General features: G+C 38.0%; 4 protein-coding genes across 5 annotated transcripts; 2 read left to right on the plus strand and 2 right to left on the minus strand.

The window, feature by feature from the left end:
* Positions 1 to 373: 373 nt before the first annotated feature.
* Positions 374 to 1598, minus strand: LOC121734016 (dimethyladenosine transferase 1, mitochondrial-like). The gene has a single exon (XM_042124435.1). The coding sequence runs from the start codon at positions 1447 to 1449 to the stop codon at positions 433 to 435; it is 1017 nt and encodes a 338-aa protein (XP_041980369.1). The 5' UTR covers positions 1450 to 1598; the 3' UTR covers positions 374 to 432.
* Positions 1599 to 4592: 2994 nt separating this feature from the next.
* On the minus strand, positions 4593 to 7727 carry LOC121734015 (docking protein 4). The gene is made up of 2 exons (XM_042124434.1): positions 7447 to 7727; positions 4593 to 7045 (listed from the first exon to the last, which is right to left on the minus strand). The coding sequence occupies exons 1-2, from the start codon at positions 7531 to 7533 to the stop codon at positions 5492 to 5494; spliced, it is 1641 nt and encodes a 546-aa protein (XP_041980368.1). The 5' UTR covers positions 7534 to 7727; the 3' UTR covers positions 4593 to 5491.
* A 397-nt stretch (positions 7728 to 8124) lies between these two features.
* On the plus strand, positions 8125 to 9014 carry LOC121734018 (U6 snRNA-associated Sm-like protein LSm1). The gene is made up of 3 exons (XM_042124438.1): positions 8125 to 8284; positions 8368 to 8552; positions 8761 to 9014. Exons 1-3 carry the CDS (start codon positions 8227 to 8229, stop codon positions 8932 to 8934), a joined length of 417 nt encoding a protein of 138 aa, XP_041980372.1. The 5' UTR covers positions 8125 to 8226; the 3' UTR covers positions 8935 to 9014.
* Positions 9015 to 12504: 3490 nt separating this feature from the next.
* LOC121733696 (rho GTPase-activating protein 19-like) lies at positions 12505 to 27991 on the plus strand. Of its 2 annotated transcripts, XM_042124031.1 has the most exons (10): positions 12505 to 12860; positions 12931 to 13115; positions 13767 to 13976; positions 14516 to 14724; positions 15242 to 15432; positions 15913 to 16085; positions 17039 to 17184; positions 18543 to 19139; positions 20792 to 21090; positions 26311 to 27991. In XM_042124031.1, exons 1-10 carry the CDS (start codon positions 12754 to 12756, stop codon positions 26762 to 26764), a joined length of 2571 nt encoding a protein of 856 aa, XP_041979965.1. In that variant the 5' UTR covers positions 12505 to 12753; the 3' UTR covers positions 26765 to 27991. The 2 variants fall into 2 exon arrangements, with proteins under 2 accessions (XP_041979965.1, XP_041979966.1); XM_042124032.1 differs by lacking the exon at positions 18543 to 19139.
* The last annotated feature ends 4 nt before the right edge of the window (positions 27992 to 27995 follow it).

The following is a 27995-nucleotide window of genomic DNA, read 5'->3' on the forward strand; positions in this document are numbered from 1 at the left end:
TCAACTCTTGTCTCTGGGACACAGCTGATCTCAGACTGGCCGTGTAAGCATTGTCTAACGGCCGTTCCCAATATTTGATCTATCTCTGGTTTTTGCCCTACTAGAGATAGGAATAGCTCACATTAGACATTAGAAACATATATTTTATGTCAATTATGAGCTATTCCTATCGCTAGTAGGGCAAAACCAGAGATAGATCAAATATTGGGAACGGCCGTTATAGTATCTAAGATTCAATAAAAAAACTATAATCCATGTTTAATCACCAGTCACCTTGTTGTCAACAGACTTCAACCATAAATAAAAGAGTATAATTCGTATATGTATAGGTTTTCACTCAAAAATCTGTCATTTTTCCTAGTGTTTGTGTTGTGTGTGTAATTGTGTTTTATTGATACTAATTTAACTAATATATACAGTAAAATAATATTTTTAAATAGTGTTTTCAATTTCAACTCCTTTGTTTTTTGGTGCTCTATAATCATAGTTTTCAAACTCGGGATACTGTTTAATTATTTCATTGTAAGCCTCACACAACCGCCTAAACTCTGAATTAGCAATTTGGAAAGGTCTAGTAACAGGATCTATTTCCGCCAATTTGTACATTTTTAAAGCCATTTCCTGTCTTACTTCTTGTGGGAATAATGTTTGTGCTCCTCGAATAGAATACTTTTGCCTCATCGAAAATATTTGCCGAATAACTTTCTCTACGAGCTTAAATGGTAAGTCTATGACTGGTTTCTTCAATGGAGTTAATGTAACAACTCCAACATCTACTTCTGGCTTGGGAAGGAAGGCTGCTCCTGGTATATCAAACTTATAATTAACCCGACACCAGTTTTGACACATGACGGACAGTCTGCATCTCTGCTTGTCCAACATCGGAGCACACATTCTTTCTGCAACCTCCTTTTGAAATGTTAAAGTCATCCGAGCCCGTCCGAGTGCCCATGGACCCTCTTGTCTGGAAATTTTCTCCAGCCACCTTATTATTAGTATAGTTGATACGCTGAACGGCAGATTTCCTATGAGGTTGATTGGTGGTGGTGGATCAGACCAATCAGTCTTAGTATCTGATGGAATAAAATGAGCCAAGTCTGTTTTGAGTATATCTCCTGTTATGATGTCGACATCAACTCTGTCTTTGCAAGCGTCCGCCAGCAGCTCTAAGGAGGGTATAAAACGTGGGTCTTTCTCCACTAGCACGAGTTTGCGGGGGGCTTGTTTGATGATAGACCGGGTAATGCCCCCGGGGCCCGGACCCACCTCACAGACCACATGGTTCTCGATGTGTCCCGCCGCTCGAACTATTTTATCCAGCAATCGGGGTTCCATAAGAAAATTTTGAGAGAGTTCCCGCAAAGCGCGCAGTTTGTACAGTTTTATAACATCCTTAATGCTCGGCAGAGGAGGCAATCTTATTTGTGAAATTTTGTGTGCCGCAGCCATTATTGCTGTATTTTTGCTGGCTCGTCGAAGTCGTCCAAGAATGTCTCCTGCTTTACAGCCAAGATAGAGTACATGTAAATACTAAACACTCCAGCGCCGATCGCTAGACCAGTTATTCTGTTCCTACGAGAAATGTTTTGCAACTTTTGTACGCGTTCACGATTCTTCTCCTCGATTATCTTCATGTAATCGAGCTCGGCTTTTTTCAACACTGGATCCTTTTCTCCTGTGCTTATTTTCGGCTTAAAATTTTTGTCGGCCATCACGAACTACAAAAATAATAATGTTTTAAAAAAAGTAATGTTTTATTTCCTAAAAAAATGATTGATAAAAGCATAATTTCAAAATAATATTAGCTCGATGCACTCCTTCATTTCACCATATAAACTATAACTGTGCAAAATTTCATTCACCTACGTTTCCCCATTTTTTGTCAATAGGGATAAGTACCTACAAAGTTTTTGGCTCACGTATTATTATACTAGCTGTTGCCCGCGACGTTTATAGCGCGCGATGTCAACAAAATTGATGTCAAAAGCTTTTATAAAAAAACCCTTAAATCAACACAGCTGTGCAGTGTGCACACAATAAGTACTTCATTTTTTATATTAAACTTTATATTTTATGCCAAATTTTAAAGCTTATTTAGCCCCCCAATTACACAACTTTACCCATAAACTATTTATCATTGATAGGTTTAGCCCCAATTTCACCAACGTCTGTTAGTGTTGTTAAAATGTCCTGTCTTCTCTTTCATTCATATAAAAAACGAAACAGCTAACGTGATACTAATTCGAGCATTAACTTTAACCTCGACTTTAACAGTCGTTGGTGAAATTTGGTCTTAAGGTTACGTCACTGCTTGCATATATCTGTATTATCTATGACTGCTTGCACAGATAAAGTATCTACTGACTTATTTAATACCGTAGAATAGCTGATATAACAATCGAAAAAATCGAGACTTAAATGTAATGTCGGCTGTACACTCTCGCCGAGACACAGCGAGGCGGCCCGAGTGCGAGAGTGTAAATAGGTGCGCACGCCTCGTCTCGCCTGTCTCGGACCCTCTCGGTCCGGTGTCGGTATTTTGCGCCCGAGACAAAGGGTCTCGCGAGGAAAGCGAGCGCATTACTGTACACTCGCGTTTTTTCACTACTAGTCGCGCCGCTAGACAGTGCAGAACAGAAAAATAACAATAATAAACGTCATTATCAGTCATTATCTGTGAGAAATAAAATTAAATATGATTATAGATCGTTGGATTACATTGATATCTTTCGATGCATAGAGAAAAATAATGGTCCATCTTCTCTGAGTTCATAACAATTGCAATTTCGAGTTCATGCAATTGAACTAAGCGAGAATGTACATGATCGCACTCGGGCAAGGGGCTCTCGCACGAGACTCTCGCCCGAGAGCTCTCGGCGAGAGTGTACAGCCGACATAAGATGATACCACCTCTTATAGAAAAACTTTTGAGCAAGCGTCAGCGCGATGTAGAAGACGCACGGCGCCATCTATTATGAATTTTTTGAACAAATTTACGACCCTTACAACCCTTTTTTCCAGTAAAAAAGTAGCCTATGTCCTTTCTCAGGCTTTAGACTATCTGTATACAAAATTTCATTACAATCGGTTCGGTAGTTTTGGCGTTTGGCGTGAAAGCGAGACTGACAGACAGACAGAGATACTTTCGCATTTATAATATTAGTATAGATTATGTGCACACTGCACAGCTGTTTTTGGGTATTTTGATTAATTAAGGGCCGCGCTACACCGGAATGGCAGCGGCGAGGCGAGCACTTTCAGCGCTGCCATTCCGGTGTAGCGCGGCCCTATGAGGGGTACCACTTACCAGGGTTTTAAAAAGTTTTTAAATTTGACACAAATTTTGTTGACACCGCGCGCTATAAACTAAAGTCCACGCAGACGAAGTCGCGGGCAACAGCTAGTTATGAATAAAAACAATAATATATAATAAAGTAAGTATGATTAGTTCTGTTACAATAATGAAGTAAAAAATAAAACGCCATCTGTTTTCATATATTAGAATTAAAATGTTGATTGCATTGATATATTTTCTGGATGGAATATAGGCCAACACGGTACACTCGAACTCCTTAGAAATGCAGTAGGAGTTCTATAAGATAAGATAGATTGATTATTATTATACCAAGTGATAATATTATTAAACATAATATTCTAACGTATTAAAAACTATAAACAAAAACATAATAACTAATAAGTATGATTAGTTCTATGTTACAATGAAGTAAAAAATAAAACGCCATCTGTTGAATCGTATTAGAACTAAAATGTTCATTGCATTGATATATTTCTGGATTTTTTATAATATTAATAATATTTGATATTATAATAAATTAATGTATAATATACATAAAATATATTTAAGATTTTTGAAATATTATTTTAATACACATCCAAGACCCAGGAACATTGAAAACTTTTTGTTCCGCCTGCGGGACTCGAACCCAGGACCCCCGGGATGAGCGCTGGCCACGCGCAATGCGAATTAATTTTCATCGATATTTTCATGGAAATAAGATATTTTCCCACATCAAAATGTAGCCAGACTCTAGAATAACTGTGTACAAATTTCATTGCAATCGGTTCAGTAGTTTTGGCGTGAAAGCGAGACAGACAGACAGACAGACAAATATACTTTCGCATTTATAATATTAGTATAGATAGATTAGTCCAGCCTTCACAAAAGTACTAAAATCAAGTTTCGGTACCTACAAACCACACAGCTAGTAGGTATCAAAATTTCATATGAATTTATCATTGTTGAGTAGTTTCATGATTTCGACTATGATTTTAATTTAAAAAGTTTAGTTTGAATTGAAGGTGGGTACATAATAGTACCTATTGTTATGATATTTAAATATTATTTAAACTATTTCAATTGCTAAACTATTGTAAATTAAATTGATATTAGTTGTAATATCAATTCAATTCACAATAGTCCAATTAACCAACTCATTTGAAGTGACACAAAAACTATTATAATTTAATTTTTACAGCTGAAATAGCATGGCATTATTGTCTTATGTATTAAAATTAAATTTGTTGTAGATTAGTATAAAAAAATTTGAAAAAAAAAAAAAAAATTTAATTGTTTTACTTCCTTTATATATTTAAGTATCTTGTCTACAGAGTATAGAATAACACTTAATACTAAAATCATAATGCTCACAATTTAAAATATGGCCAACAGAATATGCCATGAAATATGTATAATATCAAAAACGAATATCTTGAAGTTCAATACATTTTTAAATTCTTATCACAAATAATATTGTTGTGCGTAGAACTTTTACTTGGAGATTCATTTACACAAATTATAAGAAACTGTTTCATTTTATCAACAAATGGGGTAGTACAACCTTATATCACTATTTAATTGTATACAAATTGGCACCATAATATAGGTTATTGCATAATATAAAAACTAATAAAATATAACACAATTCATAATGATAAAATACTTTTAAATATATGGACTTATCATATTGGTAATATTTCCAAATGAATCTTACACATTAGTTACACTTACAACTGGAATAATTATCGATTTTCCAAAAATAGCCAAGCCAATACAACTTGGTGAAAAAGACATAAGGCACGACAATCACATTTTTCCTTAATATAATTTTTGAGAATACTTATGCCACACTTTAAATTCTACAAAACATATGGCGAAAATACATCTAGGGAATGCTTAAACAGTCTCACAATTTTGATATTCATAATTCAATAATTTCAAGATTTAAAATTAAGTAGTAGAATAATAATTATCACTTAAAATATCAAAAAATTGGCACTTGAAAATGTTAGTTGCAATTTGCAAGATTATGAATCGATTGTAGATTGTCAAATCAATGTTGCCATCATCTATTGTAAAATTTGCTAGTCTTGTTTTTATAACATTAGTAGATTTGAAACTGTGTGTATGGATCATAATACTTTTTAGATTACATTAAAAATTCGATGACAAATTCAGTCTTAATAAAAATTCTCATACTCTTTTTGGACGACTTATTATGGCATAATCTGTTCCGTTGCATGTGTTATGTGCGATGTCTTCCAATGCTACTTGGTTCTGCATGGCTTGTGCTTGGGCAGCAGTGGGCACTTGGGGGCCAGGAGTATTCGGTTTCCTGATCATACCATATCCAAGATGTGAGTCGTCAGCTAGTCTGGCGGTCTGCATGACATTCTCCACCTCATCATAATCATTCCAAGTATCTTTATTCTTCGTGTCATTCAAGGCCAGAGTAGTCGGTCGGGCTTCTAACAATTTGTATCTGGATGACTTATTTAATTTACTAGTGGAACCGAAATATTGCAACCTGTCATAGTTTTCGTCTTCTGGATCTACTACAGGGCTCGGCAAAAGTATAATTCTAGATGATTCCGGTCCAGATGAGTTTAGGTTGTCTTGTGACCTTGATATTAGTTTCATGCAGTTAGGATTATCAGCTAAGTTTGGAGTGAATTCAGTGTGATCAGGATCATCGATCCCCAAGGTTTTCCACGCTTCACAACGCACCTCCACCTTATCATATGGCACCGGAGGGCTGTGTTCTCTTTTCACATGCTCGATAGGTTCATAGTTATCAAGTTTCTTGTACCTTCCAAACTCCATTGGACTTTCCTCAATTGGGCATGACACTTCTTTCGGTTTGGGTAGATTGACCACTTTCCTGGGAGGTTTTTGTGGTTTAGGTTTTAGAGCAGGCTTTGGCATAAGAAGTGGGGCAGACTCTCTATCCGTGCTGGTCGTCTGATGACTTGAAACTGAGGATGTTTTAAATGATAAGCAGCTCAAGTTTAGATCATCTGGCCTCGCTGCAATCAGTGGGCTCCTAGACCCAGGGAATAAGTTTGCAGTGGGTTGAATATTAAATTCACTATGTTCGGGGCTGTTTAAGTTATCATTACCTATCATTTGTTTCATTGTTTTCATCTTCAGAGACAAACATTTGAATATTTCTGATTGATTCGGATGTTCCAAATGGAAGATTCCTTCGCCGGTTTCGCATTTCCTTCCCGCCTCAAATGTGAACTTACCCTGTCTGTATCCATAACGTCTTATGTATCTATATGGCCATGTTGCATACAATTTATTGTCATTCACATCTCTTAATTCTATGGATGTTGTTGTCAATAGTAACAGGTATCTGATGGGTTCAAAACCGCATCTTGTTGAAGCTTCTGATATACACATTTTAACAGAAAATACTCCTTCTCCTGATGAGCAGTAGAGATCATTGTCCTCATCACAAGCTATAGGGTTGTTGTCTCGTCCCTTGAATGCCACAGACTGTAATGCTGTGACCCATTCTAATGTTTCTGCTTCTGATTGTGCACTAATTTGCTGTGAGTTGGACTTAGTCAAAATAGTTATGGTATTGGGACTAGAATGGGTAATTCTAATGCAGTTTTCGAGTGTTACAACTTTTGGAATAGCACCATTGGTAACATCATCTTTGTTGTCATAGATCTCGAGTCTTTCAATACCTTGTATGCTTGCACTAAACAGTATACAGTACTTTTGTTGCCAATTTTTCTGCAAATAAAATGCAATGATTAGTGATCTTAGAAAAATTTAATTGAAGTAAGTAAATTTCAATGAGATTCCAAATAATGTGCGAAAACAGGGTTTGTAGGAAATATTACATTATTATAGCTGCTACAAAGTAGCAAAATACCACGTTTTAAAAAAAAACTAAAGATATAATTATACTCTTATTAAAAATAGCTAACAAAAGTTTGAATAAGTAATACGGCATGTCGTGCATCTTATATAAAACCAGAGTAACCGGCATACTTATACAATGATCAACATACCGTAACCCTGAGTCATTAGAAAGCGTACCTATTGTCGGTACAACTTAAATAGCGGATTCCGCTGATTACTCCTATGTTTCACCAACGAAATGAGCTAAGCAATAATAATTCAAACTGTACCTTTTTCGGAAATTTACTAAACACATTTCCTCCGGCTGGAGGGAATAATAAACATCCCCACTTTAGTTTATCGTCCTGAGCTTCCATCTTGCAAAAATATTTACGTTTACAACGCTACCGCTGCGGCATGCATTTTCTAACAGGCTGAAAAACGTTGACTAATCGCTTGCCTAATTATTTTTCAATATATTCACTGAATATGCATTTCACAAACAAAAGTTTCGTCAAATATTTCGTATTTCGTGGTAGAACTTTTGACTCGAACGAAATTCCATTATCATTTGACAGATTTTTTTTTAACAGTGCCAAGTAGACTGTAGAAACTAGCAACAGCCGCTTTCCAAACGTTTCAAATGATAAGGTGAACATGACTAGTAATTGGACAGCAGCGCGGCGGTCATTGGACAGAGCACAAAAACACCATTTAATATAAAATAAGGTTGCTTTAAAGACTCTTCTCTATTTTTCTTTAAAATCAGGCATTCTTTTACTTTAAAAATAGGCAGTTTTAAAAGTTACCCTAAATAATATGTTAAATTAATATGCTTTGTCCAATGACTGGTACTGTCCTTGTCCAATCACTTTTCGTTTTACTTTACACTTTACCCTATGATTTTTTTTAATTTTTATCCGCTCAGGAGAGGAAGAAGAAGATGACAAAATAGAAAAAAGTGTGGTGTTTACAGTTTTGTTGTTTTGAAAATCTTGATAATATTATCTATTTTTTACTGTAAAAATTTCTATTTTAAATATTTAACATAGTCTATTTATTTAGTAAACATGTCTAATAACTTAAATCCTCTAGCAGGAACAGCTCATTTATTGGATGAATTAGACAGTAAGTATGTTTTTACTTCGATTAAGTAGCTTACAATGCCTTACGAATAAATAAATGATTTTATGTTGTTTTATTTTGTATAGAAAAACTTATGGTGCTGCTTCGTGATGGCAGAACATTAATTGGATATTTGCGATGCGTGGATCAATTCGCCAATTTGGTTTTACACAAGACAATAGAAAGAATTCACGTTGGGCAAGAATATGGTGATATACCTCGAGGAATATTCATAGTCAGAGGAGAAAATGTCGTGCTATTAGGTGAAATCGTAAGTATACCACATTGAAGCCTAGATATCATAATGCACACTAAAAATGTAGCAGCAAAAGTCTTGTCTTAAGACTACAATCATCCTACGAAGTATTTTCAAATTTGCTACTAAACTAGAACTAAGAAAAAAGTACTTACTTTAAGTTATTTTGATTTATACACCAGACTAAATTTTGTTACTAATGTGAATTTATTTATTTTTGCAGGATAAAGATAAAGAAGATAATCTTCCGCTCACAGAAGTATCAGTTGATGATATTCTAGATGCTCAAAGACGTGAACAAGATGCCAAAATTGAGCAGCAGAAACTGCTTTCCAAGGCATTGAAAGATAGAGGTCTCAACATGCTAGCTGAACTTGGCCACGATGACATGTTTTAGAAGCTTTTACCTAGAATAAGTTCAACATTAAACATTTTATAAATATTTATATAACTTTTGAAAACATTCCTATAACCTATGTTTCACCTTGTTATTACTTTACCATTATCTTTCTTTTTAATATAATTTTAATAATAACAAAAGCACCAATAATTAATATTCTCATTCGCTTATAAACCTTCCATCAATGATTATTATAGCTTTCTACTAAAAAATATTTGCTCCAATGCAACAAAATATAGTTTATAGCATAAAGAGGTATATTAACTTTACGGTTTATAGGCGGTATAGCTACTTAATATACTAATGTATATTTTGGTCATAATCATAAATAATATTATATTATTAAACACCAAGTAAGTTGGTGCAACCACGGAGCTCATACGAAGGTTGCACCAACTTACTTGGTGTATAATATGGGCGAAATACCTACCGCCAACGCGCGAACGCTCGTTTTACACATTGGGCCAGCGCGCCGGCCAACGCTTTCGCCTATATGTAGTGCCGACATAATATATTAATGAAAAAGTAAGTTTTAATATAAAATAATTACACTCATACTTGATTCCAGTCAAGAGTTTGCTGTCTAGTTTTTAGTGTTAGTTTATAATATACTAGATTCTAGATCTAGATATGATGCCCGCAACTCCGTTGCGCAAAACTCGCGCGTGTTCCCAGTGCCGTAAATAGGGCGGTGCCACCGGTGCCCAGGCACAGCGCGTAGACTCTGGGGGGGCGCAAAAATGGCCAAACCAGGCAGGAGTATTATTTTTTCGGTTTGCTCCCGATAATAGTTCCCGCTGCGCCCCTAGAGTCCAGTCCGATTCCAATAGTAAAATAGACCTATACATTGCTTAGGGTAATATAATATCTAAAAAAGCAAGGGCGCAGTTGTAGAAGCTCGCACAGGGCGTAAAAAATACTGTTTACGGCACTGCGTGTACCGTACATTTTTCCGGGACAAAAAGTATCCTATGTCCTTTTCCGGGACTCAAAGTATCTCCATGCCAAATTTCAGCAAAATCGGTTCAGCAGTTTGAGCGTGAAGAGGTAACAGACAGACAGACACAATTTCGCATTTATAATATTAGTATGTTTGTAATATTTTTTTTATACTATTCAAAAATACTAGTGGGAGACATCCATACTAATATTATAAATGCGAAAGTATCTCTGTCTGTCTGTCCGTCTGTCTGTCTCGCTTTCACCCCAAAACTACTGAACCGATTGCAATGAAATTCTGTACATAGTTATTCTAGAGTCTGAAAAAGGACATAGGCTACATTTTGATGTGGGAAAATATCTTATTTCCATGAAAATATCGATGAAAATGAATTCGCATTGCGCGTGGCCAACGCTCATCCCGGGGGTCCTGGGTTCGAGTCCCGCAGGCCCATTCAACAGATGGCGTTTTATTTTTTACTTTATTGTAACATAGAACTAATCATACATATTAGTTAGTCTGTTTTTGTTTATATTTTTTAATACGTTAGAATATTATGTTTAATAATATTATCACTTGGTATAATAATAATCAATCTATCTTATCTTATAGAACTCCTACTGCATTTCTAATATATGTGGCAAGTTGACAACAGAAGGCGCTAAAATAAAGGAGTTCGAGTGTACCGTGTTGGCCTATATTCCATCCAGAAAATATATCAATGCAATCAACATTTTAATTTTTATATACGAAAACAGATGGCGTTTTATTTTTTATTTTATTATTGTAACAGAACTAATCATACCTACTTTACTATATAATATTGTTTTTATTCATAACTAGCTGTTGCCCGCGACTTCGTCCGCGTGGACTTTAGTTTATAGCATAAACCATAAGTCTATGGTTTATAGCGCGCGGTGTCAACAAAATTTGTGTCAAATTTAAAAACTTTTTAAAACCCTGGTAAGTGGTACCCCTCATAAGGCCGCGCTATACCGGAATGGCAGCGCTGAAAGTACTCGCCTCGCCGCTGCCATTCCGGTGTAGCGCGGCCCTTAATTAATCAAAATACCCAAAAACGGCTGTGCAGTGTGCACATAATCTATACTAATATTATAAATGCGAAAGTATCTCTGTCTGTCTGTCTGTCTGTCAGTCTCGCTTTCACGCCAAACGCCAAAACTACCGAACCGATTGTAATGAAATTTTGTATACAGATAGTCTAAAGCCTGAGAAAGAACATAGGCTACTTTTTTACTGGAGAAAAGGGTTGTAAGGGGGTGAAAATGCGTAAATTTGTTCAAATTAAGTTAGTTCCAACAATTCATAATAGATGGCGCCGTGCGTCTTCTACATCGCGCTGACGCTTGCTCAAAAGTCTTCCTATAAGACGTGGTATCATTTTACATTTAAGTTTCGATTTTTTTCGATTGTTATACTTATCTATTCTACGGTATTAAATAACTCAGTACTTTATCTGTGCAGTGACGTAACCTTAAATCTATCAATGATAAATAGTTTATGGGTAAAGTTGTGTAATTGGAGGGCTAAATAAGTTTTAAAATTTGGCATAAAATATAAAGTTTAATATAAAAAAATGAAATACTTATTGTGTGCACACTGCACAGCTGTATTGATTTAAGGGGTAGCAGGGTTTTTTATAAAAGCTTTTGACACCAATTTTGTTGACATCGCGCGCTATAATCTGAAGTCCACGCGGACGAAGTCGCGGGCAACGGCTAGTAATATATAGGCTAGTGCAAAATTTGTAGTAAATCCATCCAGTACTTTCTGAGTTTACCCCGGATATACATATAGACAAAAATTCTAAAAACTATATTTTTGGCTTCTATATCGATTGTAGATCACGTCGCAAGTATTATTTTTCGCGGGCGTAGGGCGCAGCCCTCCCAAATCAAATGACACTCTAAAACCGTATGTTTAGTTTAGTTTTAGTTTAGCTCAGCCCCCCCCCCCCAAGAAACGACCGGTGCCGAAGCTCGCTGCATATAAATCAAACGACACTCGAAATCTGTATAGATAAGAGAGATAAAAGCTCACAGCAAGAAAAGGAGTGGAGATAGATACAAAGTGTAAGGGAGAAATTTGTAGCAAATTTTATGAGCTTTCATTGCGTACTGCACTTTTTTTCTCTACGACGCACCGTTTTAGCGATATGATCAAAAAACTAAAAATAATGAAACTTGAGCCCTTCCCCCCCATCCTAGGTGATATCGTAATAATATATAGCCTATGTGTTGACCCAACCTCTAAGTAATATCCGTGTAAAATTTGTAAATCCATCCAGTACTTTCTGAGTTTACCCCGGACAAACAGACAAAAATTCTAAAAACTATATTTTTGGCTTCTATATCGATTGTAGATCACGTCGCAAGTATTTTTTTTTTTAATTTTCAATGTACAGAATTGACTTTCCTACGATTTTGTTATATCATGTATAGATTGTAAACAACCAATAATTATCAAACCACAATAGTCTAATTATTGTTTGCTAAACAGTTAAGTCATCAAAGTTCAAATATATAGATATATTAATTAAACAACAACAAAAATCATACCAGTCGACAATATTGTCTAGTGGTCCTTCGAACAAATAGTATAAAAAAAAGGGTTTCGTTCAAAAACATAAAACTTCTTCCAACTGTCAAAGAATCAAGTTTTCCGAACGAAACCATTTAGCCGTTGCAAGATGTGACAAATGACAGATGTTTTGATTTGAAAACAATGCGGTTATTTTTTTGGAAAAATCTTATTTTTTGTATAAAACTGGACTTTTAATATAAATAAAAAGTGCTATTAAACATTGTGATGTGGTCGTGCCTTGTAATATAAGATTTAAACTGATTTTACTCAAAATGAGTACGTCGGAACTGATAGACAAATTACGAAATGAAAACTTAGATCAATTTTTTACATTAGTGCGAATGCATTTGTCTTTTGTTGTAGATATTAATACTGACGAGTGAGTAAAGTGATAACAATTAATATTTTAGTCAAATTTATCAGTACTAAGTTACTTCTTGTCTTTTTAGTGTTGAATGTTCAACTGATAAACCAAAGCAATTCAGATGGAATTTCCACAAGAAAACGAAGAATTCTAACGCGAACTCTAGTCAAAATGTAAATAATATGAAGAAGAATGAGGAAGTGAACTCTATAACAGAAGAGGGAATGTTAAGGCTTTATGAACTTATAGAATTTTTATCATTACCAGATAGTAAGTAGCCGCGTACCGACCAAGCGAGCAGCCTCGCAAGGCTGCTGCGCGTACTCGTCAGTCGCCAGTTGCTCGGTCGGTCAGGACGTGCCTAGTGAGCGCGGCAAACATATTGAGGCACCTTTCGACAAACCGCGGCACGCTCGGGCGAGGCAACAAATGCGTTTTCCTCGGGAGAGGCACATTCTGACCAAGCAAATGCCTCGCGAGGCTGCTCGCTTGGTCAGTACATGGCTAGTGATTTTATTACATGATTTACCTTAATTTTGATTTTATTATGTAATAAGTTTTTGTGTATGAATGAATGTAAGTGGGATTCAGTTGATACCGACTAAGGGTGCTACCATAAAAGTAAAAAAAATACTGTTGAAATGTATTTGGTAGTTTGCTCTTAGTATGCTCATATTAATCAAAAGGTAATTATATAATTTTATGTATTATGTATTTCAGAATAAACTGGATTCTATCCTTAGAATTGCGAATGATTACTCCAAACTACCTAGAATTATTAATTTATTATTATTGCGTCACTTATTATAATTATTTGTTGAGAAACACACATGACATTATGATGTCTGCAGGCTGTTTATATAACATTGTACACACAAACAATCTAGATTTTTTTTTGAAAAATAATCTTGTCATTTTCAGATGTAATCCAAGAAGGTATATTCCGTCGTACTGGGTCACTCAGTCGGCAGCAGGAACTCAAGAACCTGCTGATCACGGGTTCCAACCTGGGTCTTGATGAGGGCAGATTCACCGTGCATGATTGTGCGTCCGTGCTGAAGGGGTTTCTAGCTGAATTGCCTCAGCCACTACTCATGGAGCAGTATTATCAAACATATTGCACTCTAGCTTGTGAGTGTCTGAAATATTATAGTTTTAAGTGAAATATCCTTGCATTTTATGTTTATTAATTAGTAAAATATGCATATTAATTTTCTTGGAAATCTATTGTTGCGTCACCGGTGTCCTTATGAGGCTTGATGGGTTAATTTCCTATGTATTACAATGATAATCACCTTTTAATAAATATTAACAAAGATACTCTCAGTCTCTAATCATAGACACCAATGAGCTGCTGCTTCCATTCAACAACAATTCAACTTAATCTCAATATTGTCTGGGAACTGATAAGGGATTTGACCTTTTTATATGTGCATTTGTCATAAAATCATAATATTATGTACTGAGATTGCTGCATCCCTTAGTAATCAATTATTGAAACCATGTTTTCTATGTCTAATGCTTCAACTCCCAAGCGGTCACATGCAACGGCAATAACAATAGATAAGCTATTGTGTCTGGTTTTTCCATGATCGAGGGATTAAAGTGACTAACACTCAGCCATAACATGCCCAGTTTACTTTTACACTTAATATTTTCACTAATTACAGCTCAATATCCACCCAACCTGGAGTCATCGGAAACAAAACTGTTGACAGCCCTGCAACTGCTGCTGCTGCTTCTGGCACCATCCCATAGGAACTTTCTCGAACGGCTGCTGAGGCTGTTACGGTTGGTCGCCGACAATGAACCCAGTAACAGAATGTCACCAGACACGCTAGCTACGATGTTCACACCACATCTATTGTGTCCTAGAAAGGTAAAGTTTGAAGGCATTGGATAAATCACTAACTTATCAGATAAACTAATAAGACAAAGTTGATTGTATGATTGAAACTGTAAAGCCATATTGTAATGTTATCTGAGGGCTCCCACACATAAACACGATACGACGTCGCGTTGTGGAAATCTACGATATGACGTCGTTATGTGTCACAAAACTTACTACGTCTTACTTACTTCTTTATAAAGTAACTCCCATTATTCATGGCTGAAAGAAATGGGTGGATCCAGTATCTTCTGAGTATCTGTTTTTTCTTTCTGCGTTTTCGTTTTTCGTTTTGTTTCTTATTAAACAGCAGAAGACACGTTACGACGTCGTGTCGTAGATTTCCACGACGCGTCGTCGTATCGTGTTTGTTTATTTGGTCTTCACATACTGCTTTAACCGTGTGCCTGGATATAAAGTTATGTATAGTATTTTATTTACCTACTTCTTGATGTGAGCGATCATAATAATTTCCATACAATAACATTTTATTTATGCATTATTTCAGCTATCCCCTGAAGCGTTTCACCAGGAATCGCTCGCTCTAGCCCCACTAATGAGCTTCATGATCCGTCAGTCGAGCGCGTTATGGGCGGCGCCGGCGCAGCTAGTCACCGACGCCGCGGCCTACCTCGCGGTACGAGAGAGGAAGAAGGCGTTATCACCAGCCGCGGACTTGGATGAGAGTTATACGGACAGGTATAACTCCTGGGACACCTGGCGAAAAAAACATTTCAACGTCTCTAACGGAGTCATTGAAATGTATACCAAGTTTATTATTCTTGAGAAACTATATTTGTATTAAAATAACAAACTGAAGTCATTTCATTTAGCTGTGCTAAAGATATATCAAAGAGTCGACAAGCATATTATTAACAAAAAGTAAAAACAGTAGATGTAAATCTAATAAACATTAAAATGAATTTAACTACATTGCTGTAATTTTTGCACCTGTAACAATGAAACAATAATGTATGAGTTTCTGAAGTCCGTAGAAAATTTATTTTAGTTTTTGAAGTTGCCCAAACAAGCTATAACTGAGTCTCCACAATAAAATACTATCCCACATATAGCACACCAAATTATGTGATAGAATGAAAGCTCCAATTATCATCAATAGCCTTACCCTTGTAACTTCATTCTGGCAATAAATTATTTATGATTTCTTCATATTTCCAGAACGGCAGCCAACACGGTATACACGTTCGTCGATCGCTCGCGCAGCGTCGCCGAGCACGCGGCCAACCCCACAGACACGGCGCTAGCGCAGCTGTACGCACACATACACGCGCTGCCCCCCTCCGCGCACCGCCGCCGCCTCATCAAGCACTTCAATCGCCAAAACGGCTATGGTGAGTGACTTCGGCCAGAAGTTAATCCCATAAATAGAGTGTTGACAAATGTTGGCAAGCACACGCCATCGAGACATTGTCATCCCCCCAGAGGTTTCTAGGGCGGCTCAGCGGTCGTCTGCAGTTTACTTGCCCCACATACATGTTTTAGAACAAAGTTCCTTATCGTGCGTTGTGAAAGGGGGATAGACAGAAATTGTAACGATACGACACAAAAGTGTCGTTACAACCGCACGGCCTACAAATAGTTGAACGAAGTTATTTCTTATGTACTATCAGAGAAGTTGATTCCTATGCAAATCGGGGACCTAAGTAGTTTGGTTGCGTTACGTCAAACCCAGCTGACAGATCACAATTAACATTGAATTGACATATTCGACCAAATAACGTTGGTCTGTCAATTGCATAGGAATCAACTTCCTCGATGGTACATACTTAAAAAAAAAAGAGTGAGAGAGAGAAACACTTCTATAGAGCAGAAATGCTATTTTTATTTCTCTCTCTGTCTCCCTTTCTTTTTTTTGTAAGTATGTACATAAGAAATAACTTCGTTCCATCTGGGTGTCCCTTGACACCTCTCAAGTTTTTTTTGCTACTCGCTTTTCCCCTGGCAAAAAAAGTGGGGTGTTCTAAGTTTCATGTATCTGTCCAGTGTCCATGGCATGACATGGGATTTTTATGCAATTTTTTTTGTTTGAAAGTTAATATGCTTGAAAGTGTTCCTAGCAATTATAGTTCATCATCATAAGCATGTTGAGTGCTAGAAAATTTGGGTTTTTCTATTTCATGAAAGGTTGTAAGACATGTCTTCCAGTGATGTTACCAGTTCAATATTCTGATTCCTGACACTTGATAGTGTTTTGAACTGTTTTGAATCAGGGATTGTTTTTAAATTTCTTAATTTATCATTAATTGATCTATGTTTTTCAAATAATAATTACCGTCATTCACAGGCACACCGATCCAAATCCAACGGACGGGTAAGGTAGCTGGATCCAAGAGTTTCGGTGACTCTATCAAGCGGCACATATTCAACAAGGGACTGCTGAATAAGACGCCGAAAAAAGGCTCCGGTTCGAGTATCAATACCGTCGCTGAGGTATGCTCATATTATTTCTTAAATTTGATAAATAAAATAAAAAGTGTATTTGATAAAAAATATAATATGGGGCCGTTCATAAAATACGTTCGCATAAAAAAGGGGGGGTTATGCCGAAGTTAACTATAATTTTAGTGTGACGTATTTGTAATGCTCACATTACAAATACGTCACACTACAACCTAATACCTGGCTTTTTGAAAAGTGCAATAAAACATTTTTAATTCTTGACATTCTAAAATAACAATCTTCTTTCTAATCATCATTGTTGCAAACATATATTAATTACATATGTTTTTTTAAATAATTAATTCGCTTTAAGTTTGTAGTAAGTCCTCGGTGAGTCATCTTAGTCAAAGATAACCAAGTAATTTTACATTTTATTTGAAGACTTACTGCAAGCTTAATTATACTACAGTACTATCTAGTCTTTAACTAATCGATTTATAAACATAAAGGCATGACTAACATGTTACCTGTGTGTGTTCTTCTAATCACTAATATTTACTATGTTTGCGTTTTAGACTAGATGTTGCCCTTAACATCTTTCAATGGTAACCTTACATTTTCCACAGTAAAAATGTAGAATATACACATAGAACATACATCCCCGAGACTTCAGTGTCTAAACACACTAGGCCGAAGTTACGCGGCGTAAATTACGCATGATTACGTCAACGCATACAAAATACGGACGAAACGTGACGGAATAGTGTGTCATCGGTAATTTAAAATTCATTGCGGGCGTAATCATGCGGAATTTACGCCGCGTAACTTCGGTCTAGTGAGTATCTCTAAATTTAATTTTGTGAAGAAGAAACAGACTTAAGCTACAAGTTGTAAGCCAGCGACATGAAGCGGCAGCAGATGACGTGTCGTCGCGATACTACTGGTTTCTATGTATTTCTATGATAAGTGTCGCTTGCTTCGTGTTGCTAGCTGCGGGGGGTATTTCAGTAGTGTCGTGACGACACGTCGTCTGCGGTTGCTTCAGTCGCCCGCTGCCAACCGGCACCTTAAATGTCTAAAAACACTAGGCCGAAAATACGCTACCGAAGTTCGGCATGCTTACGTCAGCAATGCGCTACGCATACAATGTAACGCGACGTTATTTCGGCATGGTGTGTCATCGGTAATAAAAAATACATTGCAGGCGTAATCATGCCGAACTTCAGCCGCGTATCTTCGGCATGGTGTGCTTAGACACTTTCAGACACACTGCACAGTGCATACAGTCACAGAAACGAACATAAAGATACATATTATATATTTTTACAAGCATTTGAGATACTTTTCTTGTAAAACGCAAACCTAACTTTCTTCCTCGCATTGTGCTAAACGCATGCATTCTCTTTCAGAAATCAACTAAAAAACGATACACTGACGATAGCAAAGTCGATGTGTCCCACAAAAATATCGTTCTAAAGAATCTAGCGAATAAAATGATAAGCACAGAATCTTTAGATGACGAATACGATTCAGATGCTAGCAACGAAAGCACACTATCCGAAGGAGCCATAAGCAAATCGAAGAAGATAAGCCCGAAATTCGTTTCCGAACCGAATTTAAGCGTCATAGACACCGAGGAAACGCCAAAGAAGAAAAGAGGAAGAATGTTCCGATCCAAACCGTCTGGTCCGCAAATAAACAAAAAGTATCAAAAACGCTCCACAGTCGTCCGCGGTACACCGACTTCCTGTGTATCGTGTATCAACGATCAAGACACTGTGTCCGATGATGATATTTCCGTCGAAAGGAGTATAGAAAACACGCCAAGAAAGAGTAAATTCTACGCCATTGACCCAGAGTTCAAAATGAATTATCAGACGAGTACGCCGGGTTTATCAGAGCCAGTTTTTAATGAGGAATGTTCGACTCCATACACTATAAACTTTAGAAGAGCGTCTATGTCTCCAATCACGAAATCTACACAGAAATTGTCTAAGGCTATGCAGGTTTGTTGCATGCGCATGTATGACTCTTAAATTAACAACAAAATCATAACTTCTTTTTCAAAGATCATGATCTATGTTCCTTCTTCATTCTTAACAGCTACGTTTTTTACTTATTACGTTATCAGCGTACATTTGTAACGTACATTTACAGCGTACATAGATATTTTCCTACTAATATTATAAAGGCGAAAGTTTGTTTGGATGTATAGATGTGTGGATGTATGGATGTTTGTTACTCTTTCACGCAAAAACTACTGAACGGATTTTAATGAAACTTTACAATAATATAGCTTATACATCAGAATAACACATAGGCTACAATTTTAACCGACTTTCAAAATGGGGGAGGTGTTATGTTCGTTTTCTTATGTTCAACGATTACTCCGCCGTTTGTTAACCGATTTTCAAAATTTTTCTTTTGGTATATAGGGTATCATCCCATTTTGGTATTATATTTACAATTTGCACCGAGGTATACCTGGTATACCGTGGTTCGGAAGGTGCTGAGAGAACTCCTGATTCTTTATAGATACAAGTTTGGGAGTTGCTATATATGCTACCATGCAAATTACATTCATCATTATCACTACCATATTATACCATGCATCATCCCATGGTTATGAATTATGAGCCTATAATAACCCTGTTATTGGTACTTTTCATAGTCTTTTAGATCGAGACTCGAGTTTGTCAAGCGATAATTAAAAAACAATCTATACCTACCTTAATATTATAAACCTGAAGAGTATGTTTGCTTGAACGCGTTAATCTCAGGAACTACAGGTCTGATTTAAAAACTTATTTCAGTGTTAGATAGCTCATTTATCGAGTAAGACTATAGGCTAAATATTATCACGCTAAGACTAATACGACCGAGGAAACTCAGGAAAATGTGGGAAAAACGGAGGAAATATAAGAAATTACCAACTACTGGAGCAATTTTTATGGCAATATTTGGCACAGATATAGAGTAGAGTGTAGACCAAGTGAAGGGAGTAGGGACATAAGCTATTTTTATGGGAAAATGTACGGTTTCTGTAAAATTCCTAATTTACGCGGGCGAAGCCGTGCGGGACATCTTCTATAGTATAATTTAGAAAAATAAAAAGAAATCATAGGCAGAATGCGTAATTTGGTCAGTAGGCCTACTATGAAACCGTTTTGAGACTCAAACAATCGAACGAGAATGCAGCGTCCTGCTGCAACAACGTCATTACACGTTTGTTACAGTAGGACGCGGTTGAGTCTCAAAATAGTTTCGTGGTACGGCCCCTGGTTACTTCAAGCCTCACAACTAAAATTGACTCGATATAACCCGGCCGGAAAATGTAGATCCGCCAACTACCGAATCAATTATCAATTTCTGTGATTAAAATAGTTTCCAGATTTTGTAGTTTTTACAAAATCTGGAAACTGTAGCAATAGCGTAGTTATTTTTGAACGTATGTACCATCGAGGAAATTGATTCCTAGGCAGTTGACGGACCTACGTCATGTGGTCGGCTTATGTAAATTCCATGTTAGCTGTGATCGGTCAGCTGGGTTTGACATAACGCGACCAAATTACTTAGGTCCGCCATCTGCCTAGGAATCAACTTCTCTGATAGTACTTGCTAGTATTGAAATTATAAAATTTTATTTTGAATGTTTCAGGAATCCATCATGACTCCAAGATCACGCAAACCGCTAATCATAACTTCTGAGCAAAGGGACAATACAATGGAAGCTTCGGAACCGCAAGAGGAATCTCTCAAAGTTGACAATTTCCAGTCAAAGTCTGACATTTACCAGTCAAAGTCTGAAGTTTACCAGTCAAAGTCTGACATTTACCAGTCAAAGTCAGAGGTTTACCAGTCAAAATCCGACATTTATAGATCAATTTCGCCAAAGAATGATAGCGATTTCGTGTCTTCGGATGATGAAATGAACTCAAGATCTTATTCTTTTGAGAGGTAAATACTGTAAAAATTCATATATTAATTTTTCTTTGCCTATTTACATGTTTAAACTTTAACTGAGAGTAAATCTTTTACGGTCTTAACACAAAAGATTAAACATCTTTTGAACAGTTGTTTTGAGACCATTCTGTACCTACTGAATTTTTCTCTTTTTTTTTTATGATATAAGGAGGCAAACGAGCAAACGGATCACCTGATGGAAAGCAACTTCCGTCGCCCATGGACACTCGCAGCATCAGAGAGCTGCTGGTGCGTTGCCGGCCTTTTAATAGGGAATAGGGTAATAGGGGAGGGTAGGGAAGGGAAGGGAATAGGGGAGGGTATGGAAGGGAATAGGGTAGGGGATTGGGCCTCCGGTAAACTCACTCACTCGGCGAAACACAGCGCAAGCGCTGTTTCACGCCGGTTTTCTGTGAGGACGTGGTATTTCTCCGGTCGAGCCGGCCCATTCGTGCCGAAGCATGGCTCTCCCACGTCTCTAATCAACTGTTCAATGGGTGCTTAAATCTTTTATAGTGTTGCGACTTTGGTACAGGAGTAAATGATAACTCGACTGTAGGATCAGAAGAAGTGTTTTATTCATGAAACTTACGGCTATATATACAAAATTTTACAGACTAGAAAGGGACGATACATATTAGCACAATAGAGACAAAACATAAACAAAACGATAGCGATGAAAATTGAGACGATACATGTGTGACGTGTGTTGAACTTTGAACCTCACTATCTTCCTACCCATAGTATGTCACCACATTACCCCCCTTCAAGTGAAACGCACCGTAGGTTTGCTAATGCGGCCGGACCTTGTGATTCGAACTTGCGGCTGCGTCGGCTGCGATGGCTGCGGCGGCTGCGACGGCTGCGGCGGCGACGGCGTACTTGATGTATTTTCTGATTCACGTGCTTCTTGGTTAAGGAGATACGCCGGTTTTAGTCGATCGAGCGATACGACTGTAGTTCGAAGCGGCAATTGTATCTTGAAATATTTTTCGTTGCGCTTCAATACTTCGTAGGGTCCATCGTACGGTGGTGTCAGCGGGGCTCGTACGGTGTCGTTTCGTACGAAAACATGGCTGCATGTATATAGATCTTTGTGAATGAACGTAGATCTTTTTTCACAGGAGCGTTGTTGCGGTTTTAACGTGGCCATCGTTTCAGTTAGTTTTCGTACAAACTCTGCATCTTCGATTTTTGATGTTGACGGTACGAAGAAATCGGATGGCACTCGTAGCGTAGTTCCGTATGTCATAAGCGCAGGGCTCATTTTTGTGTCTTCGCGGAGCGCCGTGCGGAGGCCGAGAAGTACAGTCGGCAACTCGTCTGTCCACTGCGTCGATGCTCCGCGGGCCACTAGTGCTGTCTTCATAGTGCGGTGCCACCTCTCTATTTGACCGTTCGATTGTGGATGAAAGGCCGTAGTTCGTATTCTTGTTATTCCAAACTTCTGTAGTAGAGTTCTGAATAGCGACGACTCGAACTGGCGTCCTTGGTCTGTAGTGATACGCAAGGGAACACCAAAACGAGCGATCCAGTTGTCGTAGAATGCCTTGGCTACGACTTCGGCTGTGATTTCTTGTACTGGTATTGCTTCCAACCATTTCGTACATCGATCTGTCATCGTGACGCAGTATCTGTAGTCTCGAGATAAGCGCAGCGGGCCCACTATGTCGATGTGTACATTTTCAAAACGCTGCGACTGCGGTAAACGCTGTAGCGGCGTGACGACGTGTCGCTGAACCTTAGCGCGCTGACAGCTGATGCATGTTCTCGCCCATTCTGTGACTTCTTTATTCATCGACGGCCAAAAATATTTTGATTGAATTAATCTTCTCGTTGCTCGTACGCCGGGATGACTTAAGTCGTGTTGTGACTTAAATACGGCGTAGCGATACACTTGCGGCAGGTACGGGCGAGGCGTCGAAGTAGATAACTCGCATGTTATCTGTCGTTCGAGTCCCGGCAGACTTATTTCGCCGAATTTTAAGTTTTCCTGGCGTCTTAGCTTCTGTAATTGTTTGTCGCTGCTCTGGTCGATGGAAAGTTTATTGAAGTCGATCGTAGAGGGGCAAATTATTTCTTCGATTCTCGATAATGCGTCGGCGACTGTGTTCTCTTCTCCTTGTATGTATTTTATCGCCGAACAGAACTGACTTATGAAATGCGTCTGTCTCTCTCTTCGCGGTGTGTCGCTACTGCTCGCACTCTTTGTAAGCGCGTACACGAGAGGCTTGTGATCCGTGTATACTGTTACTTCGCAGCCCTCTATTAATCTTCGAAAATGTCTTACGGCAGTGTATATCGCTAATAATTCGCGATCATATACACTGTACCGTTGTTGCGTAGCGCTCATTGCTTTTGAAAAATAGGCCAGTGGTCTCCAAATGTTGTTCGCACGTTGTTGTAGTACGGCGCCGATACTATGGTCGGAGGCATCGGTCATGATAGCGAGCGGGCAGCTGGGTATCGGATGACTGAGTGTTGTAGCTTGTAAAATGCTTTGGCGGCATTTTTCAAAACTCTCTTCGGCGGCGGGCGTCCAGTCTATTGATGTCTTGTCATTTTTCTTCCCGTCGTGCAGATATTTGTTGAGTTCGTGTTGAAGATTCGCTTGTTGTGGTAGGCAATCACGGTAGTAGTTGATCATGCCTAGAAAGCGTCGTAGTTCGATTACCGTCTTTGGTTTTGGATAACCCGAAATTGCAGATGTTCGTTCTTCTGTCGGTTTTATGCCAGCCTCGGATTCTTCGTAGCCCAAAAAGTCGATTTTGTTAACGCCGAACTGACATTTTTCAATGTTCAGCGTTACGCCGTAGTCGTTAAGGCGTCGTAGTACTTCGTGTAGTAGCTTCTTATGTTGCTCTTCGTTTTCTGAGTACAGTAAGATATCGTCCACAAAACAGAAACAATCTTCGATGTTCCTGAGTACCTCGTGCATAAATCTTTGAAACGTTTGACTCGAGTTTCGTAACCCGAATGGCATACTTGTGAATTCGTACAGACCAAACGGGGTTATTATCGCAGTTTTCTGTGCGTCTTCTGGGCTCGCAAGAGGTATGCAATAGTAGGCCATTTTTAAATCGAGCTTCGTAAATATCTTCTTGTTATGTAGCGAGTAGGTGAAGTCTTGAATCCGAGGTATCGGGTAGCGATCGGCTTTCGTTACAGTATTCAGTCTTCTGTAGTCGCCGCACACTCGTAATCCGCCGTCTTTTTTCTGGACTATATGCATCGGGCTCGCCCAGGGACTATTTGAAGGTTTACAGATGCCCATTTCCATCATTCGCTTAAATTCTTCTTTGGCGGCTTTGTATTTGTCGGGCGGAAGCGGGCGGGGACGGGCGGAGAGCGGCGGTCCAGTAGTTTCTATGTGGTGGACGACGTCGTGTTTGACGGGCTTCTTGAGTGAAAAAGGATGAAGAATGTCCGGATACTGCTTCAGTATGTCGTGGTATGCCTGCTCGGATTTCAACAGGCGAATACTGTCGACGGAACTTGCGATTTCTATAGTCTTCACTGATAATTCTGTGACGCTGTCGATTAGTTTGTTCTTATGTAAATCGACTAGCAGTTGATAGTGGCGAAGAAAATCGGCTCCTAATATCGATGTCTTGACGTCGGCGATGATGAATGTCCATGTGAAAGATCTTCGTAGCCCCAGGTTCAGTGTGATAGTTTTCTCGCCGTATGTCTTTATTTTCGTGCTGTTTGCGGCGTACAGTGTGTACGGACCCTCTTCCTTTTTCTTGTTTTTAATAGCGGCGGCTAACACGGAGATATCCGCGCCCGTGTCCACGAGGAAACATTGGTTAGTGTTGCGATCGCGGACACAAAGGCGATTTGTTGTCTTGGGGACACCGACATCCGCCACAGTCGGTGTCGATTTTAGTTTTCCGACGTTTTATTCCTTCTGCAGCATGGCGATTCGCATCTCTTAGCTTTATCGCCAAATCGGAAGTGATATTTACATTCCCATGTCGATTCGTCTCTCGTTACAGGCCTTCGGCGCGCGGACTTTGACCGGGAGCGAGAGTACCGTGCGCGCGTGTGCAAGGGAAGGGAGTGCGGCCGCGATGAGTGAGTATGTAGTTCGGCCACTTGAACTGTAAGCTCTTCGATTTTCTTGGACATCATTTCTATGACGCTATTTTCTCTGCTGGTTGACGGTGCAGACGACGACGAGACTGCTGCAATAGTGTTGTTGTCGCCGGAATACTCCATCATTTTATCGGCCATCGCTGCGAGTGTGTCTAGTGATGATTCATTGTTTACGGAGAGCACGCAACGTATGTAAGGCGGCAAATTATTGAGCCATTCTATTTTTAGACCATCTTCAGTGATCATGCCGCCTGCTAATTCTCGCATCCTTCGGAGCAGCTGTGTAGGCTTCTGGTCGCCGAGTTCTAGGCCGCTGATGAGCTTCTGGAAATTTTGGACTTCTGATTTCTCGTAGACGGTGAGCAAGCGGTTCTTGATCGTTGCGTATTTGTCTTTCTTAGGCGGGTTGTAGAGGATGTCAGTGAGATGCTGGAGATCTGTGTTTTGCAGCTGTTGAAGAACGTAGCGGAACTTCATGTCGTCCGATGTCTTGAGAGGTTCGACGACGGCTTCGAATTGTATAAACCATGCTCGTGGAATTTCGCGCCAAAATGGTAGGAGTCTTGACTGTACGGATACGGCGGAGAGTTCGTGACAAGGTTGATTTTCTTCAGTATTTCTCGATGGTCCGGCTGCCGGAGTTTCTTCTTCGCTTCTGATTTTCGATGCTTCCTCGGCCATAGTTTCTGCTTATTTGTTCTTTTTTCAGTACGGGGTCACCAATGTTGCGACTTTGGTACAGGAGTAAATGATAACTCGACTGTAGGATCAGAAGAAGTGTTTTATTCATGAAACTTACGGCTATATATACAAAATTTTACAGACTAGAAAGGGACGATACATATTAGCACAATAGAGACAAAACATAAACAAAACGATAGCGATGAAAATTGAGACGATACATGTGTGACGTGTGTTGAACTTTGAACCTCACTATCTTCCTACCCATAGTATGTCACCACAATAGTAAGACCGTTAGTTTTTAATCGTTCAAATTATGAGCAATATATTATTCTCTTTTCTTACAAATTGTTATTCTGTAAACTCCATATACTTGAACTAATTTGTAAGAAATATATTGAAGTAATTTATTACTTCAATAACATTGATTTTTAGGTCCCGACACGCATCACCTCGGATAAATATCGAGTGTACAGAATTGGGAAGAAGTTCAAGTTCGAGCGACAAGAATTTTAATACTACCCTCCTAGCTGAAGATATAGAGAACACACAAAAGAAATCCCTTACGGAACCCTTCAGAGAGTATCTTCTAAGTAGATCTGTTTTAACAGCAACACCAATCGATTTATCGATTTTAAACCAATCGAGTGAGACGGAAAAAATATCGGAATCGTTATTGTACTGTCTCAACGGTAATGTACCGTCGGATTTGACGTCGTCGATTAGTAATCTAGCTGTGGAATCGATTCCCGAAATTCGAACGCCGTTGAAAGATGTGAACGTTGATTTGAGTCCGAACAGAAAGAGATCAGCGCCCTCTGTTGAAGTTACGTCCAAATTAATGAAAGATGGAGAAGAGAATTTTAAGCCACATGAAACGGATTTATAATTGAGAAATGAGAATACTCTAATATTCTTCACTTTAAATTTATCAACTATTGGCTTTTTGTTTTTTTCTGTCAAAATCTTGTGTATACTTACCTACCTCAAAAAGTAGACAATAACTACTTTTTGAGGTTTACTGATAGGAGTTTATCAATAGACTTATTGATTGGTTAACTGTTTGACATTAGCTAATCAAAGCCGAAAGTAAGTAGATAAAGTACTCTAAAAATCTCAGAAAGATATTAGACAATATTCAATACTTTGTTCGATTTTCAACTATTGGAGTTGTTTTTTTTATTCAAATACCAGTCAAAATCTTTTTTGCATGTTACTTGGCAAAGGACTAATCATGTAAACCAAAAACGTTATTTTCTTTTGATAATTTGAATTATTATTACAGGAAAATATTCAACAAGCATACATAAGTCCGCATTCGACCAAATATTTATCTTTTAGATGCTTCTGAAATTCTGAAGTTAATTTCAAGTAGAAACATATTTTTTGCATTTATCGTAAGATGTTTGTTTGATCAAATGCGTTATTTGATCATGATCTCAGCACTGTTGCATAAAATACATGCAATACCGTTTGAAACAATTGCATATTCTGTATTATGGGCCTGCGAGTCAAGATGGGTATCAGAGAAATTGACGTATAGGCAGATGGCGGATATAATTTGGTTCTATAACTTGGTTGGATTATGTTAGACTAGCCGACAACACGGCTAACACTGAATTGATGTAACTCCATCAAATAAAGGAGGTTTCTAAGCTGCCAAATATGTTCCTCTGATGGTACCTTAAGGTATAAAGCATGTTATAATTTTAGTCACCTAATAGGCTTTTATGCTACATACCTTAGATTTCCCTACCTTGATTTACAGTTTTCTAATTTGTTACTGTCATTTTAAATCCACAAATATGTGGCGTTTTGTGCCATTCTTCTGTAAAAGAGCAAAAGAGGTTCAAGTATAAACTATATTATTATGATTAGGCATAATAATGTGCATTAATACTACTTTAAGGTGCCTTATAAAAGTTCGCTATTTAAAGCGAAATGTATACTAAAACGTTGCCAAAATAATTTTATTTAATAGTCGTATTAACTGTAGTCTGTAGGCAATAGCCATAATTAAACATAGGAATTTAATACTGTCTAGATATTGTTTAATTCAGTTGATGGTAGAAACTAAATATTGAAAGAAATAAAAATAAATTGTAATAAAATACTATCAA

Source organism: Aricia agestis, chromosome 14 (genome assembly GCF_905147365.1).
Source record: "Aricia agestis chromosome 14, ilAriAges1.1, whole genome shotgun sequence".
Lineage (NCBI taxonomy): Eukaryota > Metazoa > Arthropoda > Insecta > Lepidoptera > Lycaenidae > Aricia > Aricia agestis.

Bases quoted from the DNA above. Each gene is read 5' to 3' on its own strand.
- LOC121734016 (XM_042124435.1), bottom strand. From the start codon at position 1,449: ATGGCTGCGGCACACAAAATTTCACAAATAAGATTGCCTCCTCTGCCG.
- LOC121734015 (XM_042124434.1), bottom strand. From the start codon at position 7,533: ATGGAAGCTCAGGACGATAAACTAAAGTGGGGATGTTTATTATTCCCT. The intron at 7,046-7,446 runs GTACAGTTTGAA...TTTTATTTGCAG, and splicing joins TTAGTAAATTTCCGAAAAAG to AAAAATTGGCAACAAAAGTA.
- LOC121734018 (XM_042124438.1), top strand. From the start codon at position 8,227: ATGTCTAATAACTTAAATCCTCTAGCAGGAACAGCTCATTTATTGGAT. The intron at 8,285-8,367 runs GTAAGTATGTTT...TATTTTGTATAG, and splicing joins TTTATTGGATGAATTAGACA to AAAAACTTATGGTGCTGCTT. The intron at 8,553-8,760 runs GTAAGTATACCA...TTATTTTTGCAG, and splicing joins TCGTGCTATTAGGTGAAATC to GATAAAGATAAAGAAGATAA.
- LOC121733696 (XM_042124031.1), top strand. From the start codon at position 12,754: ATGAGTACGTCGGAACTGATAGACAAATTACGAAATGAAAACTTAGAT. The intron at 12,861-12,930 runs GTGAGTAAAGTG...TTGTCTTTTTAG, and splicing joins GTAGATATTAATACTGACGA to TGTTGAATGTTCAACTGATA. The intron at 14,725-15,241 runs GTAAAGTTTGAA...GCATTATTTCAG, and splicing joins ATCTATTGTGTCCTAGAAAG to CTATCCCCTGAAGCGTTTCA.